General features: G+C 38.3%; 1 protein-coding gene across 1 annotated transcript; it reads left to right on the top strand.

The window, feature by feature from the left end:
- Positions 1-10,133: 10,133 nt before the first annotated feature.
- On the top strand, positions 10,134-12,781 carry LOC110927657. Its single transcript, XM_035987531.1, has 2 exons — positions 10,134-10,753; positions 12,526-12,781. Exons 1-2 carry the CDS (start codon positions 10,235-10,237, stop codon positions 12,610-12,612), a joined length of 606 nt encoding a protein of 201 aa, XP_035843424.1. The 5' UTR covers positions 10,134-10,234; the 3' UTR covers positions 12,613-12,781.
- The last annotated feature ends 11,226 nt before the right edge of the window (positions 12,782-24,007 follow it).

Genomic DNA, 24,007 nt, shown 5'->3' with positions numbered 1-24,007 from the left:
AGACAACACAAACCTAGGGGGATATTGTAAGGGTATAAACTAGTGTAGGTTTGCGTTTGTCTTGGGTTGTCTATTTGGTTTGGGTTCGATTGGGGTTATGGGCTAGATAGGTGTTTTGGTAGTCAAATGGGTGTGGGCTTAGCCCAATGTAATAGGGCTTCCTATGTGACTATAAATAAGAGGTTCCTAGTATGTATTAGGTTGTTGATTCTCATTCGAATTTTGTACTTTGTGCGACCAAGGATACTAGACGGTTCTTGTAATCGTGTGTTCTTGTTAGCTTTGAATCAATACATTAGCCTTTCAATCTTCGACATCTTGCTTGTATTTCCGCTACTTGTTTGGTGTATGATATCCGACTGTTAAGTATTTGGGACTTACAGAGTAGAAGCAAAATAATCATAGGTTGAATGCTTGCTTCATTCATACCGAAAGAGTTTATATCTTTTACAAGCTGGCGAAATTCTGGAGAGATTTCGCCAGCGTTTCCCCTCTGGGAACTTCAAAACTAATGAAATGAGGAACCCAATTCCTATATATATAGGCAAGGACTTTCATCCGAAACACCAGGGACGAGTGGGCTCCTCTCGTGCGAAAGAGCAATTGGCCCCTTTCGCACTAAAGGCTCTTTCGTGTGAAAGGGCTTCAATCATACAATCTGGCCCTTTTTCACGCTAATCTATATAATATTCAACACACGCTCTATCTAGCCTATTCGCACAGTGGTAGACATACAAAATATGCACCAACATATTCCCCCTTGGCCATCACTGTCGAATCTTGATCTTTGAAAACTAGAGCCATGTTTGCCATGTTTTAAATATTCTGCAACTTCAATCAGACATCTTGAAATCTTCAATTTATTCCACCTTGATTGATGATTCGGGCTTGCATTATCTTCGTTATGCACCAATTCCCCTGAAGTGAATCTTCAGGTCTTTGTTTGCACAGTTGTCGACCTCCTCTGACCAGCTGTACTGCAATCTCCACGAATAATCATCAACTTGAAATTAATCAATGCGGCTTCTCTGTTTCGGCTTTAACCACCTCCGCGTTCAATTTTTTATTTACCATTTCAACTCCATCGTACATTCCGCCTACTCGATCATCTGATCTTCAAAAACCCAACCGACAATTGATAGAAACTTCGAATCACCACATCGGTAAACTTCAAGTCTATCAAAACCCATGAAAATCTAAAAATCCCGTTTTCTGTAATCATCTTTAAACATACTCCTGAATGATTGATCAGTGTAAACGGTAATCTCCACAATCAACAAATCTTCATCGAATAACAAATCATCTGGTAATGCATTCAGATCTCAGAGACATTCATTCACGATCAGATTCACATTCTTCGTCTTTATTCACGATAACAGATATATAGTCTTCTCTGCTTGTTCCGACAATAACTTAATCAACATACATTATCATTCCCCGGCGGTTAGTCCGAAAAACAATTCCCCTGCTTGAAGATTAACCATTCTGACACTTTAGACTATCACAAGGCTGCGATATCTTATAAGTATCCATAATATATGTAACGCCCTGCGTTCCGATACTTAGTCAATACTAGCAAGTCTCGTCATACTTCCTACTCATGACGCTTAATGAAACTATTTGAATCTAAATCGTGTTAAACTATGTGAAACTTCTACTCTATGTGAATCTTGATGCTTTATATATATGAATGATGTGAATCTCGACTCTTGTGATGCTAGAAACTTGACGCTTGTTATGCTTGATACTTATTGAACGAGAAACTTGATACTTATTGAACGAGAAACTTGATACTTATTGAACAGAAACTAGCTTAAACGCATACTTGAAACACGGAAAATTTGTGTTAATTATTTAATACCATGTAATGGTTACCCATAATAATGCGCAACACAACACTTAACCTAGCTCGCAAAGCGAACCGAAGTCGGAAAACTAGCAAACGAGATTCGGCTGTCCGAATGGACATCCGATCGGATGACCATCGGATGGCCATTCGACCGGAAAGCCATTCGATCCCTTGCACACTTACACCGACTTAGCTGTCATTATCACCTATAAATAGCACCTTTGACTCTTCATTCTCACCTTTACTCTCTGCCATTCGACCACACCCACTCTCAGTCACTTTAATCGAGATTCAAGCCCAATCCGTAAGTATTTCTCCTAAATCCTTGTACAACTTTCATCATTTAACACTTCTACACCACATTCTTCATCAGAATCACACGAATACTTCAACATTTTCTCGAAAATCAACTGGTTTGGGCCTCTTGAAGGTGGTTTCGACTCAGTTGGTTATGCAAACTGTTGTGGAGCACCATTTAACCAAGATCGGCTTCAGATCTAAAGGATTTTCACGACTTTTAAGCAAAATCTATAGAAATCTCACACTCTTATGCCAGATCTGATGGAATTTCACATGTTTCCGACTTAGATCTGATGAACATCATGTTTTACAACTGATTTTCGGACTTTCTTCAATCTTTATACAAAACTTGGGTGAAATCAGACTCAAACAGACTTTCGGCTCATTCCTTAGTCGAAAGCCGGCTTGAAAACTGAATTCCACCGGAAAACGGGCCGATTGACGGATCCAAACATGAAACCTCGTCAGAAACAGTTCGTCGGTCCGAAAAGGTGGTTACCATCCGACCGAACGAGCTGGGTTTGGTACGTTTCCTTTGTTTGACACGTCTTCACACCGTCTCTGTTAAACTCGAACTTAGGAAATTTCACGAAACTTCACTCCCTGACCAACTGTCCGAATGGCCATCCGATCGGATGACCATTCGTCCAGATGATCTGATTATGATAACACTTGTTGTTTTACAAGACACTATGAACACAACATTGAAAACTTTAGCAGTTCACACATACACACACTGTTCAAATGGCCATCCGTTCGAATGGTCATCTGCTCGGATGACCATCCGATCGGATGGAGCCCATCGTCTGAATGGTCATCTGTCCGGATGACCATCCGCTCAGGTAGTCTGTCTGATACTTTAACTCGATTTTCGCACCATTCGACACTCTGTTCCCAAACGGGTCAGCACTTAGAGGACTTATGCTCTGTTCATCGCACGCAGGCTGATCCAACGCTCCCTTCGATCCAATCTAACAGTATTTGGTTTTAAGCACCCACTATGAGTATACTCGATCCCTCTTTGCTTTAACACTTTTCGGATGCAACATGTATTCTATATCAAAAACACTTGATACTTGACACTTGAAACTTATTTGAAACATACTCTATCCATATTAAACATGAAAACATGATACTTGTCATACTTGAGACTTTTATGCTATGTGAACGTTTGATTCTTATGTGTAGCTCGCCTTAACAATTGTAGTGCTATAGGGGTAACGCACCTCTCCAGAGACTTGGGAGTTTTGTTAAGTTTAATTCTTTTACCTCCTCTTCGATGCGTCGAAGTAGGAAAGGCATGTTAAAGCGTTGGAAACTTGGGTTATCATATGAACCACGTAAACTAGCATGTTGAAACTTATAATATGTGTTCATGTTGGATATGAGTTTTTAAACTATTATACTACGTATTCAAACTTGTATGCTCGCCAACATTTTTGTTGATCGTATTTTAATACATGTTGCAGGTTGATAGTAGATGGAATCAATAAAACAAGCTAGGATGATGCTTAGAAACTCATCTTAGATAATTAGACAATTTTGAACAATATTTGAGTTGTTATGTTATTTTGATACATCCTGTTGGTTGTGAATTGTGGTTGACGTTTTTAGACATATCTATGAAATTTGATTAATCATTATCGAAACAAATAGTGTTGTGGATTCTCTTGAGCAATCTGATTCGCTTAGTGCCGCGCCCCGATGTTTCCGCCATCGGTTGGGGTGTGACCATATAGTTGCATCTCCTGACGCTAATCCTGCTGACTGGCTTGACAAAGACCCGAGACTCAAACCCTAAGATGTTAATCTGTCCTTGATCTGTAGAGTCTGAACTTCCTATGATCACGAACTAACAAATCCAGATCCTATGCATCCCTAGACAATCTGAAGTCGAAACCACCCGAATACTATTGCATGTCACGAATTTCAAAGATGCTGGAGTTTTAATATATTCTATGAATTTTTATTCCCCCACATTTTTGCAAATTCTGACTTCTCTAAATTTTTATTACTGAATTCCCCATCAAACTTGGCAATTCAGTCCTCTCTAATCTCCGAAAAACTCGACTATGTCGAAAATGCGTCATTTTAACCTCCAAAAGTCAGTTTTTCATCAATACGGATTTTTGTTAACACCCACTAATAGTCAGATAACCCATATGATAATCATTATGCATAGGTATCATGACTACCGCAATATTTTCCACAATTTGTGATCGCATCATCATATCTGTTCTCTGAAGCTCCGGACGGTGTCCCCGAACAACCTATCTTGGTCGTTAAAAACTCGAAAGAAGTTCAATTACCAAATTTTTTCTGGACACTCGTCTCATCATTGCGATCAAAATCTTCAATCACCAAACATTTTTTAGGTATTTGACCCATTCGTGCAAATGGGTTGATTTTAAAACGAAATAATTTTGAACGACTGGACTGATCCTGTCGCGCGACAGGGGCTGATCCAATCTCACGAAAATTCCCGATCACATTTTTCGATCCAAAATCATTATTTCTGCGAATTTCACGATGAAACTTCACAGATATGTGCGAAAATCAATTACGAATCTAATGATGTCTTCAGTTTCAAAATCCATTCGTGAATTGACCTTCGATTTGATGTTTTACGTCTAAATCCCTTAAAATTCAAAATTCGTGAGCGTAGGTGATTCAATCAACCGTTAGATCGACTGAATCGGTATCGTAGCTCTGACACTAATTGAGAGTTCAGGATCCGGCGGATTAGACGAAGTTTTGGCCCCGATAGAACCGATTCGGTAGAATATTATTGATAAGAAAGGAGTAGAAGCAGAATAATCATAGGTTGAATGCTTGCTTCATTCATACCAAAAGAGTTTAAATCTTTTACAAGCTGGCAAAATTCTGGAGACATTTCGCCAGCGTTTCCCCTATGGGAACTCCAAACTAATAAAATGAGGAGCCCAAGTCCTATATATATAGACAAGGCCTTTCGTCCGAAAGACCTGGGACAAGTGGGCTCCTCTCGTGCGAAAGAGCAATTGGCTCCTTTCGCAGGAAAGGCTCTTTCGTGCGAAAGGGCTTCAATTCATACAATCCGGCCCTTTTTCACGCTAATCTATACAATATTCAACACACGCTCTATCTAGCCTATTCGCACAGTGGTGGAAATACAAAATATGCACCAACAAAGTCTTACACAAATCGACTCGTATCCTCGTTCTGATCAAAATCCTTAAAACATCGGTTTGTAATTCGGAAAAAAACTTACCTCCGTTAAGCTAACACAAACTATTAACGGCCAAAAGTGAACCATTTCGGATTATTATCGGTAAATAACTTAGTTGAGATTATTATCGACTAAATTGAGAAAATTGAGATTATTTAAATCTAATTTGCCTTTTATAAAAAGGCTTGAATTAAAAAAAAATCTTCATTATTTTCTAAAAAACTAGGATTAATGTGTTTTCATAAAATTATTCATGAATGATTATTTGCATTTGTGTCATTGCGTAACCATATCTTCACTAGTAATAGAATCCGTGTGCGTTGCGGCGCGGCTATATCGCATGGATTAGTCTAAGCGTTATGTGATAAGTTAATCATATGAAAATACGTGTTTAGATGTCACGTATCCGTTTGACTTAATGTAACATATATAACCATTGTAATTGGATCAAAACGTAAAGTAAATTGAATTTATGCCGTACAATCATAAGTGACTCGACTCATACATAGAAGACGTAACAGGTATTAAAAAAAACTTACTTGTGTAATCAAAAAGGGAAAAAGAAAAAAAGAAGCCATAATTTAACCCAACTCGATTCGGAACAAAATTTACGAAACGTACATAAGATAAGCACGGAAACGTATTATATTTGAACTAACTCATTTCCCAAAAAAGTTTACGTCAAAACGTAGACCAATTCGAAATTATACCAACACGTACGTAAAAATATACACGCAAAATGTTTTTTTAAACGAAAATGTACTATATTTGACCTGACACGTTCCTAGAAAAAGTTTGTGTTAAAACGTAGACTAACTCGAATTTATACATACATTTACATAAAAATATGAACGTAAAATATTAGTCTTCTTAAAGTAAAGGAATGATAAGGGTAAACAAAAGAGTTAACGAACAAAAGTTACTAAAGGAAAATTAAATTAAGAAAATACTTAATGGGTAACAAACGAAAGTTACTAAAGGAAAATTAAATTAAAAAAAGTACTTCATAGGTTAAAAACGTATATTATATAATCAAGTCCTTATTACTTTGCTTTAATAGTTTTTAAATTATTCAAAGTAAAAGATTATTACAGTAAAGGGTATTTAAAATTATTATTCTACACCCTAAACCCAAATTAATTTGGTATTAGACTTGTTATGATTATTCAAAGCAAAAGATCAGTTGTATATGTTTGTTGAATTTGCGGAAATATCATAGAACCTGACGATTCTTTTGAAATGAAATATAGAGGAAACCAACAATAAGAAACCATAGAGAAGCAATGCATAGAGAGACTCAAGAAAATATAATCAAACTTGAAGGGTCAAAGGAAAATAAGCAGGAAGGATATAACATGTAAATTTCACCGACATTCTTCTTTAAGTTAATAGATAATTTTGTAAATGTTGCATTGTTGTTGGAGCGAGATTACATATAACTATTTAAATTTTATTTTTAAAAATCTTTTAGGAGCAGGATGGTCGATCATAATTAGACAGTTGCATCAAACGTGGTTTTCCTGTTTGTATTGATCTGGTAAACTTTATATTGCTTGTGAACAATCAATGCACGTTGTACCAATGTCCGAGTTGTGAATAGTAACGTACAAGTGATCGAAACATATACATGTCATTAAAAGCTACGTCATGGTTTATTTTTCGTTTTCTTTTATAAAATGACACACTTACCTTTTTTGTTATTTTAGTGATATAATATAAAGTATTATGAATTTTGAATATATAATTGTGGGGTGCTTATTTTTATCTACTATAAAGGTCAAATGTAGTTTTTTTCTTTATTGTGAGAACCGACCTGATATTGTCTGAACAACACCCCATCATATTTATTTTTATGGTTGTCTCGACGTAATAGTATATAAGCTATAACGAGTGTTGGTACGGTAATGTTAAGTAACAAATCGAACCGATACGAGCTAAACATCGTTGGTACCGGTATTCATATTTGTAGCTTTTGACCAATGTAAAACACGTGTCCATATACATTCAGGCGTATCTCTTTTGATTGCTATACGAAAGACTGGTATCGTACCGATATTATAAGGGGACTAGGGGTGGTTCACTAGTGATGGATTCTATCACTCTCACTCTCCAATCAAATCATGACATGTCATCAACCAAATTTCTATCACTAGTGATAGAAATGTAGGAGGGGTGGAATCACTAGTGATGAAATTCTATCACTCCCAATTTTTTTAATTTTCATTTTAAAATTAGAAATTAAAATAAAACACTAAATTATAAATTTCATTAAACTTTAAAAATAAATTACATAAGCAAATAAAAAAAACAACTAAACGGGTGGCATCTCCCAACCCCACTTTGCGCAAATCGCGCGCTTTTGTTGAATGACAACTGACTTGAACGGTTCGTCGAGATGGGCGTGGTTCTCACACAAGATTTTTAAATCATTTTGTCTTTCAATCGTTTTCAAGTGTTCCTTGTACGCCTGCTCCCGTTCAACTTTTAGGGACATCATTGTTTCTTTTCTTTGTTCGGCCTTCTTGAATTGGGTCATTTTCTCCTCTTCGATTCTAAAGATCGACCCCGCCACCGCCTCCTTCCCTTTGCTTGACGATTCACCACCTCGTCTGCGTCGTGGCCTTGTGGGTGTATCTTCCTCAACGGGCTCGTCAAGGGGTTGATCGGGTTCGTCAAGAGGGTCGTCGTTTAAGTTCATTTGGGGCAAGTTATCCGACGCGGAAGTCGTGTAGTTCCCCGACTCGGATGTCTTTGATCTTTTCGAACCGCCTCGTTTTTTTGGAGCCGTAGGACCATGCGTGTCAACCAACTCAACGGGGACCCACTTCGGGTGATGTCTCGCAACTTCCCATGCCGCCACGTGTGGAAAAGTTCTCTTTTTGTACATTCGGCAATACTCTGCGATGGCTTGTTGCATGATCGTCGCCTCGCTCGCTCCACTTTGTGGGTTTCGGTTATACAAAAAATATAAAATTTTATAAAAACTGTTTTTTTTAAAAAAACTGTTTTTTTATAAAACTGTTTTTTTTATTAAAACTGTTTTTTTTTATAAAAACTGTTTTTTATAAAACTGTTTTTTTTAAACTGTTTTTTTTATAAAAACTGTTTTTAAATTAAAACTGTTTTTTTTAAAAACTGTTTTTAAATTAATACTGTTTTTTTAAACTGTTTTTTATAATAAAAACTGTTTTTTAAACTGTTTTTTATAATAAAACTGTTTTTTTATAAAAACTGTTTTTTTAAACTTTAATAAAAAACATACCTTTTGAATGAAACAAGCGTTGAACTTGCTAATTTTCCCGTTCAAATCCGTCCACTTCGACGTCATTTGGTCCATGTTTCGTATCCTTGCACCGGGAAGTTGCCTAAAATGATTAATCACCCGTCTCCAAAACGCATCCTTTCGTTGCTCGTTCCCGTGTTTCTTACTCTCCGAGATGTGCAAATACGCCTTCGTCAACGACACCTCCTCCTCGCTCGTCCAAGGTTGTCGGCCGATTGGAGCGATTTCTTGAACCTCAACATTTTGTTCTTCTTCCTCTTCCTCCGCTTCTTCTTCCTCTTCCTCGTCCTCGTCAAGACTTTGTTGTGGTTCACGTGGTTCATGCCACGCTTTTGCAAAATGATGAATGAGGGTGTTGTCTTCTAGTAGTGGGTCGAGTGTGTGGGGTTGGGTTTAATACGTTTGCGATTGAAATTGGTGAGGTTGAAACGGTGGAACGAACGGTTGGTTATGGTACGTTTGCGATTGAAAGGGTGGATATTGTTGGGTTTGAAAGGGTGGATATTGTTGGGTTTGAAAGGGTGGGACTTGGTCGGGTTCGTCTTGCAACCTAAAGCGCGCCGGCTCACCAAGATTCGCTCGAACCTTGGGCCTTACGGGATTTTTCTTCGTACCCGAACCTCTTTTTTTCGATCCGCCAACTCTCTTGCTTGAACCTTCCATATTTCTTGTAAAATTATTTAGATTGAGTTGGAGAGTGTTTTAATTTTTTGTATTGAGTGTGGAATAGTTGAGAGTTTTTTGAGTTTGTGTATTGAAATATGTTGGATTTATATAAAAAAACAATCAAATTCAAAAACAACGGTCAAAAAATATTACAAACGGTCATTTGGCAACGGTATAAATTCAAAAGTTCAACGCGTGGTGGAGCTAACGCGTTACATATACAACGCGTGGTGGGTTTAGCGGCGACGGTGTTCTGTTCCTTTTCCACGCGTGATGAAGTAGAGGTGTACAAAAAAACTGGTTTTAGAATCGAAACCGGAAAAAAAACCGAAACTGGTTTTTTTTTAACCGGTTTTTTTTATAACCGGTTTTTTTTTTAACCGGTTTTTTTTAACCGCCGGTTTTTATACCGGTTACTATTCTTGATTTCAAAAACCGGTTATTAACCGAACCGGTTATTAAAAAACCGGTTAAAACCGGAAAAAAACCGGTTTTTTTGGGAAAAACCGGTTAAAAACCGGTCCCAACCGGTTATACCGGTTATTGTTTTGGACCTCAAAAACCGGTTATTAACCGAACCGGTTATTAAAAAAACCGGTTTTTATTTTGGGTGAAAAAAACCGGGTTTTTTTTTAACCGGTTTTTTAAAAACCGATTAACCAATTTGTACACCAGATGAAGGCCCATCACGCTACCGGCCCGAGTGGCCTAACCAATCTAACCAACAATGTAACGACGATATTCAATATTAACATATCATGACTAAATAATTTTATATTCTTAAAAAAACATTGTTTATGTTTCTACATAAAGAAGGTAAACTCAAAATACACTCCACTTTATTATCTCCTCAAAAGTCAAGTCAAAAAGGAAGGAAAGTGGGTCCTTGTTAAGTTAAGCAGCTCATCTCTTCCACCGGACAACCACCATGACCTCCGGCCATCACTCCTCCTCCGCCGCCTCCATCAAAGGCTGCTGCTGCTGCCTGGTCCTCCTCTTCTCCTTCCTCTTACTCCTCTCTCTCGCTATCATCCTCATCCTCGTCCTCGCTGTCAAACCCAAAACCCCCCAATTCACCCTCCAACAAGTCACCATCAACTACATCAACTTCACCGCCACCGATTCCGCCACTGTCACACTCGTGTTCCGCATGCTCTTCACCGCCCGCAACAACAACATTGCGGGAATCAAGTACAGGGACTCCACGTTTACTATCATGTACCGCGGAGTTCCGGTGGGGAGGGGGGTTGTGCGGGGGTTTTATCAGGCGGCGCATAGTGCGAGGAATGTTGAGACGACGGTGTCGGTGGATCAGACGAATTTGATGCAGGCGGATGCGGCGGCGTTGGTTAGAGATGTTACTGTTTATGATCGGGTTGAGCTTCGGGTCATGGGGGATGTTAGTGCTAAGATCCGGATTATTGGGATCACTTCGCCCAGTGTGCAGGTTAGCATTGTTGCTTCAACTGTCATTTACCATTGCCCACATGTTTTTGTTTGCTAATTTGCGCTTTTCTTGGGGTTGCATGTGGTGCTATCCTGCTCTTATCTCATTTCTTTCTTTCTGGGTAAAGAAGCGGTGCATGTAAAAATGACTTATTTTTGCTATAAATTTAGTGTTTTTATTTTATTTATTTATATCAAATATTTTTTATTAGAGTTAATTATTGTTTTCGTCCCTGTGGTCTGTGAAAAATCAATATTTCAGTCCATTAGTTTAAAAATTGCGATTTCAATCCCTGTGGTATCACTTTCGTAACAATTTCAGTCTCTGTGGTTTCACTTTTATAACCATTTTAATCCATTATTCTGTTAAGTACATGGACTGAAATGGTTACGAGTAACTTATTTATCATTTAGTCTTGTGTTTAGGTACTTATTTAGTTTGTTTTGAGTTTTTATCCACTTATCTACATCTTTTAAATATATAATCAGTTTATTTGAGTTTATTGAAATAAAGCTTTTCATAAGAGCGCATGGCATATAGCCTAGTGACATTTTAGGGGTGGGATAAGGTTTTGGGACCATTAGGTTTTGGGTTCGATTCTTATAAAGGGGGGTTTTCTCAGATTTATTAGGTTTCCTCCTGAATTAGTGTATAGGCATTATAGCCTAGTGGTGATGGATGTGATCGGGTGATTCTGCTGGTGACACGATAATACCCCAGTGATCTGTCATGTCAGTTATCCTTGTTTGCCGTTAAAAAAAAAGCTTTTATTAAGAAAACAACTTGTATTTGGAAATGAAGCACTTAAAGTTGCAACAAGACGTGTCAAGTTCTAGTAGTCCAAATTTGGAAGGAGTTTATAGAAAGGGATGTCATCAAGATGGAGATGCTTCCCTTTTAAAAAATATAATTTATTATATATTTATATCTACATTATGTTAGATATAATTATTGACATAAATTATCTAGCTTACTTATGAAATTATCATACACAAGTTAAAACTTTTAATGAAATTTAGTTTTTAAATAACTAAGAATTTCTAATATTTTGAATAGTAACTTTTTAGTTGAATAGATATAATATTCTATCAGGGGAAGGTTTAAATGAAAATCACTAGTTATTGTGAAAACTCGAAAACTAACTAAAAAAGCCAAAAAAACATACCAATTTTTTTTTTTGCATAATAATTTTCGCAGGTTTTTTTTATATAAAAAAATTCAATTTTTTTTTGTGTAGTGCACGTGTGTAATACTACACATGTGTATGTGTACTACACATGTGTATTATTACACAGGTGTACTACAATTTTTTTTTTTTTTTTGAAAAAAAGTTTTTTTTCATATATAAAAACCAGCGATTTTTATAAAAAAAATTGAAAAAAAAAAATTTGTGTGTTTTTTAGGGTTTTTTTAGTTAGTTTTCGAGTTTTCACAATAAAAGTGGTTTTCATTTGAACCATCCCCTATTCTATTATTATATTCTAGTAACTTATAATAGTTGAATAGACATCAATTGATAATTGAATACGCTATGTATTTTATGAATGTGGAGATCATTACATAATATTCGCTAAATAGTTGTTCTCGGTCATTTGATAATTTATGTTAGATTAGTTCGAGTAATTCATTCCAGAGTAATTCATTCCATACGACGATTAAAAATCAAATGAAAACAAAAAACTCAAATCATCTTTTCCAGATGTACATTTCGATCTTTATGTTCAACTTGTTATGGATTTAACTTTATATTTAATCCTTGTCTTTATTTGCAGGTATCGTTAGATTGTGCGATAGTAATAAGCCCGAGTAAGCAGTCTCTTGTTTCCAAACAATGTGGATTTGATGGTTTGCAGGTATGATGGATGTATAATCCAAGCATGGTCCGACTCGTCTCAGGTGGTTTGATCAACATTATAAATTACCAGAGGGAGTTTGTATACATATTTACTCGATTTTACACATGAGTGATCAATCTAATCTAATGATTTTTATATGGTTTTAATTTGATATTTTGTTATGTTATAATCCTATGAAGTAAATTGGTTTTATATGGGTTGATTTCTTTTATTAAAAATACAAGAATATACATTGTATAGACTGAAATTGAAAATACTTTGAGCGTCACCAATAGCTCATTTTTTTCTTGATTTAGAGGGTGATGTGGCATTTACTTCCGTTTTTGCTATTGTGGGTTCCATTGGAAACACAAGACAAAACTAAAGAAAGTGGTAGTGGATGGGGCCAAACGGGATGGGCGTCTCTCCCTATCTATCTATACTATATTATGTCCGTGATCCCAGCTCAGCTGGGTTATTGGCTGGTTGTCTCCTAGAGGCGCCGGTTCGATCCCCGGCTGTGACGGGTAAGACACTTGTGCGTTATGTTGATGAAAAATCCATCGAGTAGGGGTTTGATCCTGAGCGTCATCATGGTTTTCATTCGGCTGTTACTCCAGCGAGGCAACTCGTGTAAAGGCAGAACGGTTTCTGGGGGAAAGCCTTCGACCCCAGTCTGATAACCCCAGCGCTGGCCCTCCTATCTGGACACAGATCTTGGCAGGGTCCTCGACTAGAGGATGTGACAATGGTCACCATTAGAAGTTCACCTTTAAAAAAAAATCTATACTATATTATAATGAATGAGTGAGGGGTATTTTAAGATACCCAAAAAAACAAGAACTTCTTCCCCTTTTATTTATAAATACACCCCTAAAATGAGGGTAAATTGGTCCTTTAAACACTAATTATATTTTAGTCCCCATCTTATTACACTTACATCCCTTTGTTTTACCAAAATTATAGATAATTAGTTACACTTTTCTCCCTACAGAACAAACTTATAATTATTTTACATATTCGTGTCATATCTTATAAACTTTAATGTTTTAAAAAAAATCCAAAGGTACCGTGATGACCTACTCATTTTTGTCAACGTTTCGATAGTTGTCTTGGTCAATATCGTTGTGTGGATTAAATTGTACAAGTAGATGATATATTAGTGTACAAGTGATTAAAGCGATGGTACCTTGTTCACGTTTGTCCAGTTTACACTCTATATGTTGATATCATTATTATCATCTATACTAGTACAAGTGATTAAAGCGATGGTACCTTGTTCACGTTTGTCCAGTTTACAGTCTATATGTTGATATCATTATTATCATCTATACTATATTATAATGCATGAAGAGAGGACAATTTAAAATACCAAAAAAATAAGAATTTTTTTCTTCTGTACAACCCTAAAATGAGGGTACATTAGTATTTTAAACACTAATTACAATTTAATCCTCTCTTTATTACACTTTAATCATTCAATTTTAACAAAAATATGGATAATTAGGTAGTAATTACACTTTTCCTCCTCCACTATAATTCTTTTATGTATTCTTTTAATATCTTTTAAACTATGACATTTTAAAAACATTCGAAGGTACCGTGACGACTTGCTCATTTTTGTCAATGTTTCAATGTTTGTATTGGTCAATATTGACGTGTGAATTAAAATGTACAAGTAGATAATGTTTTAGTGTGCAAGTGATCATTACAATTACAAAGAAATAGAATAAGCAAATAAACTTATGTAATCATTTTAAGAGTTACAAGTGCAAAAGTGCGAAAATAATCAAAGGTTATACTAATACACGTGTCGGAACCAAGTGATTCATCTTGTCTATCTGTTTTTACTTTATTTTTATTTTCAGCATTTAGTTAGTTTTTATTTTTCTTAGTTTAAAACATTTTTCTAACCTTTTTGATTTGATTAGACGTTGAGGATAAACCGGTATTAAAAGCTCTTGTGTCCTTGGACGACCTCGGTATCTTACCAACACTATACTACGTCCACGATGGGTGCACTTGCCCATATGTGTGCTTAGTGTTAGTAAATATCGTGTTTTATAAATTTAAAACTTGGCTAAAAGTGTAAAAAGGGCTTAAATATATATATCTAAAAACATATATACACTAACACGCATCAAGTTTTTGGCGCCGCTGCCGGGGACACAAGGATTTTAAGAAAGTTTAAAATCGATGGCCTAATCAGTTTTTCAAAACGCGCGCATTTTTCTGCATTTTAGTTTAGTTTTGCATTTACAGTAGCCTGAACACGGGGCCGTGCTCACTGAACACGCCCCCGTGCTGCATATTTTTAGAGTAGATACCCAGACACAGAGTCTGAACACGGGGCCGTGCTCACTGAACACGCCCCCGTGTCCAACGTGACCAGTAACTTTAATTAAAACGCCCAGATACAGTCCCTGAACACGGGGCCGTGTTCACTCAACACGGGGCCGTGTCCAGCTTCTGTCTCCGTCTTATTTTTGTTTTCTGGTCCCGAGACTCAGTTGTGATCTGTTGAGTGATTCTTATGGATCAATACTCAAGAGGTTACAACTACACCTATGATGAGGATGATTATAGGGGTAATTATTGCACTAATTGTCGTAACACACGCTCGGTTCAATATAGTAACTCATATCAACCATCCAATTCATACAACCATTATGAGGAGCCCAGGTACGAGCCATCAACTTCATACACATCCTATGAAGACCAAAGGTATGAACCTCCTCCCTCATACTCATATTTTGATGAACCAAGGTATGAGCCTTCATACTCATACTTTGAAGATTCAACATATGAGCCACCACCTTCATACTCTTATTATGAGGAACCATGGCGTGAACAACCCACCTCATATGAGTACAATGAAGAACAAAGCTTCGACCCTTATCCATCATATACTTACAATGAAGAACAATGGTGTGAACCATCTACTTCATATGAGTATTATGAGGAACCTAGGATCGAGCAACCGGATTCAAGCTTTGAGAATCCAAATTCTTTCAATCTCACCGAAGTGACTAATAGGATATTAGAACACATTAAAACTATCGAACGTTGTATAAAAGAATCTCGCGCAAGGGAAGAGGAATCCCGCGCAGGAGAAGAGCTAAAAAATGATAATAACGTAGAGATAGTTGAAAGTGTAAAAATGGAAGAACAAGAAAGTGAAAAACCGACACATGAGTTAAACAACGAAAATGGTGAGTCCGTTAATGTTAAAATTCAAGAAGAGTCTAATTTTGAAGAAATTAACCTCTTGTCACCTACTTTCGAAAATCATTGTTTAATAACACCTCATGCCAAGTTTTTAAAAGAGTTAAACACTAGTGCTAAAATCAAAGACTTAGTAAGCGTTAAGTTAACTAATGATCAAACCTCGCTAATAAAAGAAGACCCTTTTGAAATTAACATCACACCGGTTCCATGTTTCTTTCAAAATTCATTTATTAGTAATATCACCATTGATAAAGATCTTTGTGTTAACATAATGCCTAACTATATTTTTGAAAAATTAAGTGTTAGTGATTTTACTCCACTTCAAATACCCATTTTTCTATCCAATCGGAAAGTAATGAAATCAATCGGTGTAGTTGAAGATGTTTTGGTTCAAACAAATCAAATGGTAATCCCAACCGACTTCGTCATCCTAGATGACGCCCCCTTAGTCTTGGGAAAACCTTTTGTACAAACTCATAAAGCTTTGAAAAACCGGAAGTACAACAATCTACCTCTTCAATTAGGGGCATTCAAAAGGAGCATAGATCTTGAGCGCTCAATGAAATATCCTTTTGGCAACAATGACCCCCTAATTGAAGATGAAGCTGAACCACCTGATACAACCAACGAAGAGGACCACTTTGTCGAAGAAGAGATAGCCATAGAACAAACTTTTAAGGTTCTTGATCTAGATGAGCCACAAAATAAGGTGTCTTCTAAAGACCCACCCATTGAGCTCAAAGAACTTCCTAAAGGTTTGGAATATGCTTTTCTAGGCAAAGATGGTAGTTTACCAGTAATTATTTCGTCTAGTTTAAGTAGTATAGAAAAAGAGAAATTAGTTAACTTACTTAAAAAACACAAAAACGCGATCGCTTGGAAGCTTGTAGATATTAAAGGAATAAGCCCTTCCATGTGTACGCACAAAATTTTAATGAATGATGACTACAAGACGGTAATTCAACCACAACGAAGAGTGAACCCCAATGTTCAAGAAGTGGTTAAAAATGAAGTCATCAAACTACTCGACGCCGGACTAATCTACCCTATCTCCGATAGCCCGTGGGTAAGTCCAGTCCAAGTAGTCCCAAAGAAAGGAGGTATGACGGTAATAACTAACGAGAAAAATGAATTAATACCAACGAGAACCGTCACAGGATGGAGAGTCTGTATAGATTATAGAAGATTAAATGAAGCAACTAGGAAAGACCACTTTCCTTTGCCCTTCATTGATCAAATGTTAGAAAGATTATCCGGTCATAAATTTTATTGTTTCTTAGATGGTTTTTCAGGTTACTTTCAAATACCGATAGCACCAGAAGACCAAGAGAAAACAACTTTCACATGTCCCTACGGAACTTTTGCATATCGACGCATGCCATTCGGTCTATGTAATGCGCCTGCAACATTCCAACGTTGTATGGTAGCCATTTTCCATGATATGATCGAAAAGACAATGGAAGTCTTCATGGATGACTTTTCCATCTTTGGAGACTCATATGACCAATGCCTCGATAATCTTGAACGAATGCTATCCCGATGTGAGGAAACTAACCTCGCCCTTAACTGGGAAAAATGCCATTTCATGGTAACAGAGGGAATAGTACTCGGTCACAAGATCTCAAGCGAAGGAATGGAAGTTGATCGAGCAAAAATAGAGACTATTTCTCGATTACCTCCTCCATCCTCCGTACGAGCAATCAGAAGTTTCCTAGGGCATGCCGGATTCTATAGAAGGTTTATCAAGGACTTTTCAAAAATTTCGAGACCTCTAACAAAATTGCTTGAAAAAGATGCACCCTTCATCTTTGACAAGGAATGCAATCAAGCATTTCTAACCCTCAAGGAAATGCTAGTCAACGCACCTATCATGATAGCACCAGATTGGAAATTTCCATTCGAAATCATGTGCGATGCAAGCGACTTTGCTGTTGGAGCAGTCTTGGGACAAAGAAAAGAAAAACATTTCCACCCAATTTATTATGCTAGTAAAACTCTTAATGATGCACAAGAAAATTATACAACTACAGAAAAAGAATTACTAGCGGTGGTATTTGCTTTTGATAAATTTCGTTCTTATCTTGTTCTTTCTAAAACAATAGTTTATACAGACCATGCAGCCATCAGGTACCTCTTCAAGAAGCAAGACGCAAAACCCCGTTTGATAAGGTGGATTTTACTCCTCCAAGAATTCGACATTGAAATCAAGGACAAAAGAGGAGCGGAAAACACTGCTGCAGATCATCTCTCACGCTTAGAAGACCCAGCTTTGGAGACAACCAGGGACGAGCAAATCAACGAAAAATTTCCCACGGAGTCCCTGGAAATGATGGAAAGTAGACAAGAACCATGGTATGCCGACTACGCTAATTTCTTAGCTAGCGGTGTAGTCGCCAAAGGATGGCCACATCATCAAAGGAAGAAATTCTTTGCTGATGTAAAGCATTACTTTTGGGAAGACCCCTATCTTTTCAAAATGTGTGCCGACCAGCTCATCCGAAGGTGTGTCCATGGTAATGAAGCGCGAAGAATACTCCGTCATTGTCACGAAGGTCCATACGGAGGACATCATGGTGCCGCAAGTACCGCACGAAAGGTATTTGACTCAGGATTTTACTGGCCAACCATTTACAAGGATGCACAAAACCTTGTAAAGACATGTGATGCCTGCCAGAGATCAGGTAATATTTCTTCCAAAAACGAAATGCCTCAAAATGGCATTCTCGTTTGTGAGATCTTTGATGCGTGGGGACTCGATTTCATGGGACCTTTCCCACCTTCAAAGGGAAACAAATATATACTTGTGGCAGTAGATTACTTGTCTAAATGGGCAGAGGCCGAAGCTCTTCCAACAAACGATGGGAGAGTGGTGGTAAAATTTCTGAAAAAGCTGTTCTCTCGTTTCGGGACACCAAAGGCTTTGATAAGTGATAGAGGTACCCATTTTTGCAATCATCAACTCGAAAAAATATTAACAAGGTATGGGGTCTATCACCGGGTCTCGACAGCATATCATCCTCAAACAAATGGGCAAGCCGAAGTGACTAATCGAGGTTTAAAACGAATACTTGAAAAAACCGTAGGAATAAATAAAAAAGAATGGGCCGATAAATTAGACGACGCTTTATGGGCTTTTCAAACTGCTTATAAAACCACCATAGGCACAACCCCATACAAACTCGTCTATGGAAAAAGTTGCCACTTGCCAGTAGAAATCGCTCACAAAGCCTACTGGGCAATTAAAAACGTAAACTTAGATTTAGAAGTTGCCGGTAAAAATCGATTTTGTCAAATAAACGAATTAGAAGAACTTAGGAATTATGCATATTCTAACTCCGAAATTTATAAAGAAAGAATGAAAAATTTGCATGATAAATATATTAAATCTAATGAATTTCGGGTTGGAGACCAAGTTCTATTGTTTAATTCACGACTTCGATTATTTCCTGGTAAGTTAAAATCTAGGTGGTCAGGACCTTTTTCCGTTACCCATGTTTTTCCACACGGTGCAGTAGAAATTAAAACTCGGAATGGGACACCATTTAAAGTCAATGGCCAACGGCTGAAACTCTACAGAGGATCCATTGAGGATGAGGAAGAGGAAATCGCACTACAAACGGTCAACGAATAAACTCGTACCCGACATGTTACAGGTAAGTGTACGTTCAAAACCAGTAAATCATCTAACCATTTTTCGGAAATAAGGGGCATGCACACGAGCACATAAAAAAAAAAATATTTTTCAAAAACTTCGTCCGGCACGGGGCCGTGTCCGCTGGACACGGGGCCGTGTCGAGGCGACTGTCGGGATAAAACCCTCTTTTCCTATCAGTTACACCATTCCACACGCCCCGTTTCACCGAAAACTCTCTGGTTAGAGGCGATTTTCTGCAGATTTCGAACGTCACCACCGATTCTAACAACGTCAAGGTATGATTCTATCCTTCTTAGTAGTTAGATTAGTTACTTGCATGTAGTTAAAACATCAAAAATTGGGGGAAAATCTAGGGTTCTTCATGTTCATCCGGATCGAACTCAAAATTTTTGATGAAAATTGTTAGTAGTAGTTTAGAATAGAGTAGTAGGAAGTAAATAGACATGTATTGTTGATAGATTCGTCCGATTTCCAACTAAAAACCCAAACCCTTGTTCTTGAACCGAAAAACACGAAATTGAAAGGGTAAATGGTTTGTTTTTGGAAAAATGACACTTAGGGTTTCATTTTCGGGGGAAACCGCTACTATTGGGCTAAAAATTTTCAGGTTTTCGAAACCGGGACGAAAAATGGAATTTTTGAGTTACAGACGCCTGGACACGGGGCCGTGTCCGCTGAACACGGGGCCGTGTCCAGCCCACTGTTTGCAGTTTCCAATCCGATTTTCCTGGTTTCGTACTAACTTCTTATGTATTCTTTTCAGATGTCGAAATTCACAAGGTTTGGTGCAAACGAACTTGACGCTAGGGCACGCTACGAGGTCCTACAAACAAGACCCGAAGAATACCCAAGGCGGGCATGTACTGATTTGCTAACCATGGTAAACCAACTGGACCGCTTCAACAACATTGTGAGGGGTCCACTGCACGTAGCATTGACTGCCCGACTTCGGTCGTCCACCAATGCACGATGGAGTTCTATAGCACCTTCATCTTCAACTCAAGGCGCGAACCATTTGATCATGAGGCGGTTGAATTTCGATGTGGAGGGACCACCTATAGAACCTCCATGGTGCAGTTTGGAGCCATCATTGGGCTATACAATGATGAAGAAGCGGGAAATGAAGAAAATACAGGGGGGTTAAGAGACTTGGATGCAACCGAACGCCAAGCCGCATGGGCTCAAATAGGTGAAGGAATCTACAACCCGAGCAGCACAAAGAGCACCAAACTGAGGGACCCGCTATACCGCTACATCCACAGGCTCCTCACGTACTCGCTGAACCAACGCCATGACAGTAGTGGCGTTGTTGGGTTGAAAGATTTGGTTGTCCTTCACTGCATCCACAACCAGAAGCCTCTCGATGTTCCTTACTTCCTACTGCGAAACATGCACTTGAACCGCCTTGCCTCTGCTCCTACACCAATCTTCTTCGGGGGATGGGTGTACCGTCTTTTCAAGCACTTCACGAATATCCCAAGGTCCTTCGAAAGGAGTCCATGGTCGGGACGGGTCGATTATCATATTTGCCGAGCCATGAACTTGCTTTATGAAGCGGAGGACGGGACGGTGAGCTTTCAGAGGACGCAAGGCTACGCATGGAACCCGCAGGAGGCTCTAGTTCTTCATGCACCACCTCCACATTTCCAATACCCACCCCAAGGCGATCCGGGTCAATCCTCCTCTCAAGGAGGCAGTTTTCCTAATTTTCAAAGTTTACATGATCTTTTGCAGGAAAACCTTATGTGCACCAGGAACACCTACAACCTCGCCAACAACACATACCACCGGGTTGGAGCTATCGAGCGCAGCGTCAACGATATACAAGATGATATCGGTAGCATCCGGGAGTACATGGCGAGGCAAGGGGGTGGAGGTGATGGTAGTGATGAAGACATGGAGTAGGAGGCTGGGAGGAACAAGGGGCTGGCTGGTGATGAGCCCACAGGTTTGATTGCCCTTCTTATCCATCAAACAATTTATGGCCTGCGTGCCAGTTGTCGAACAATTTACTTTCCTTAACTACTTTTTATCTTTATTTTGTTTTTATTTTATGTTTGGATAATGTTTGACAATGGTAAGTCAGCATGGTTTGTGCTTGGTTGGATGGTATTGAATGATTAAACAGGTGCAATGCGAGGGTTAGAGTGCTAAACATTAGCACTTGCAGCCCTAGGATGAAGAAACCGGGAGAAAAACCTATTTTTTCTGGCTAACAGACTGTCCACACGGGGACGTGTCCAGCCGACACGCCCCCGTGTCCATCTCCCAGATCTGCTGTTTGGCTACTGACCTGCAATTTTTTGCCCGACACGTGGCCGTGTTCACCCAACACGCCCCCGTGTTCACCTTCTGTAAGTTTTTCGTTACTGGCAGTTCACCACGGGGCCGTGTCCAGTGGACACGGGGCCGTGTCCAGACTGCCAGTAACACAAATCTTTGCTTTTTAACACACTTTTATACATTTTAATCACCCAAAAAAAAATATTGTTTTTGGACACATTGAGGACAATGTGTAATTTAAGTGTGGGGGGGATGCTAAAACCTTGGAATTTTGCAAAATCCTAAACACAAGCCTTACACAAAACTCTATTGGAACCGCTAAACACCCCAAATTTTTTCAAAAACTTTTTCATTTTTTTTATTTACTTGTCTTAGTTTAAGTTGGGAAGAACAAGTCTAAAAAGGTTATATTTTTACAAGTTTACAACCGATAGCGTCGTGATAAAAAAGGAACCAACATAAGAAAATTATGAAACGGCATAACAAATCTAGTTTAAAATTCGATTATATATGCTTGGTCACATTAAAAACCCATTCCCACAAAAGTGAGTTTTGAGCCTTTATTGAGCATAAAAATACACATATTTAGATTAAATGCTCATTTTTCGTTTCTTGTGTGAATAGCCGCTCGGTCCTTACAAATCTAGAACTTGCCACGACGATACATTCCCGGTCCTTACCAACTTAAACCCAAGTAAGTAAATGATGGAGGCATTAGGACTAACCATTTTTCTTTCAAAACCATTATTTTTCATTTTTTTTTACCTACCCAAAATCCCCCTAGATAGCCCCTTTGAGCCTAAACCTTTCATTTCATTACCCCAAAAACCATTTTTACCCACCAAAAATCTTTTTCATTTTTTTTCCCCTTTATTTTAGTAACAAGCTCGGTTTTTCGTCAACTTGCCCTTTCAAGTGATATCAAAAAAAAAAAAAAAAAAGATGATGAAGTCAAAAACAAACAAAAGCTACAAAAGCTTGTTTGAAGAAATACTTCAAAAATAATAAGTCACTAAAAACAAGGTATTCTACGAAAACCGACACTTGTTACGATTTTCGCCCTTTTTACTAACCACTAACCAACCACCCACCTTTAAACCCAAGCCTTCACCCCAAAAGTCCTCTTGATATTTACAAAGGTAAAAAGTTAAAAAGGAGGAGGATTGATTGCTTGGCAAGCCTATGGAAGACGTAAGTTCCGTGCCGCTCTCGAATGATTCACTAAAATATACACCTTCGGCCGAGTGTTGAGTGATCTCCCGTAAGGTATGTGAACTTGTATATAAATGGAATTTTAATAAGGCATGTTATGCCCAACTAAGTAGTTTATCTTGTGAAAAGTTCAAAATAAATCATAACGAATAGGATTGTAAATAACTAAAAATAAAACCTATAAAAACCTTGGATTCCCGACACTCTAGGACAAGCTAAAAAACTTCTCTTCTACCTATTCCATTTGGAGTGTAAGCCACATTTAAAGAGTTTTGCTTGAGGACAAGCAAAAGTTCAAGTGTGGGGGTATTTGATGTGTGTAAAATGCAACATATAAAACACATCAATTAAGGCATAAAACTAACCCTTTTTAAGTACTAATGTTGGAAAAAGAGTGTTTTTGTCTTCCTTTTGTATTTTCAGGATGAAATGAGCTCAAAATCACAAAAGAAGCAAAAAGACCACTAATTCTACCATAAATACAAGAAAAGGAACAAAAGTAGACTGCCCGGACCCTCAACGGCACCTCCCAAGGCAAAAAGAAGGAAACAGAGTCTGAACACGCCCCGTGTCCAGCGAACACGGGGGCGTGCCCAGGAAGCAGCAGAAAAGACAAACCAGTAGAAGCTTCCATTGCCCACCACGGGGCCGTGTCCAGCGAGCACGGGGGCGTGGTGAAAGTACAGCAGGCGCATTAATTGTAATTCGCAATTACAATTAATGAAGAGAGAGAGTGTCAGGCGGGCACGGGGCCGTGTCCAGCGGACACGGGGCCGTGTCCAGCCTTCTGTTCAGCCTATAAATAGAGGAGCTTGGCTTCATTCTCTCTCATCCCTTGGCACACCACCTCTCTCACACTTCATCCACCACCCACCACCACCATAACACCATCATCCACCACCATCATCCATTGTCCATCGTAGAGTGTGTGAGTCGTCTCGGGATCCAAGATTGATCGTAAGAGTTCTTGACAATCAAGGCCATGTTTGCCTAAGTCTCTTACATCACTTGGTGAAGACAAGTGTTTAGTATAATACTTTT

The sequence above is a fragment of the Helianthus annuus genome, chromosome 3, assembly GCF_002127325.2.
Source record: "Helianthus annuus cultivar XRQ/B chromosome 3, HanXRQr2.0-SUNRISE, whole genome shotgun sequence".
Classification (NCBI taxonomy): Eukaryota; Viridiplantae; Streptophyta; class Magnoliopsida; order Asterales; family Asteraceae; genus Helianthus; species Helianthus annuus.
This window is presented reverse-complemented; position numbering and strand designations above follow the sequence as displayed.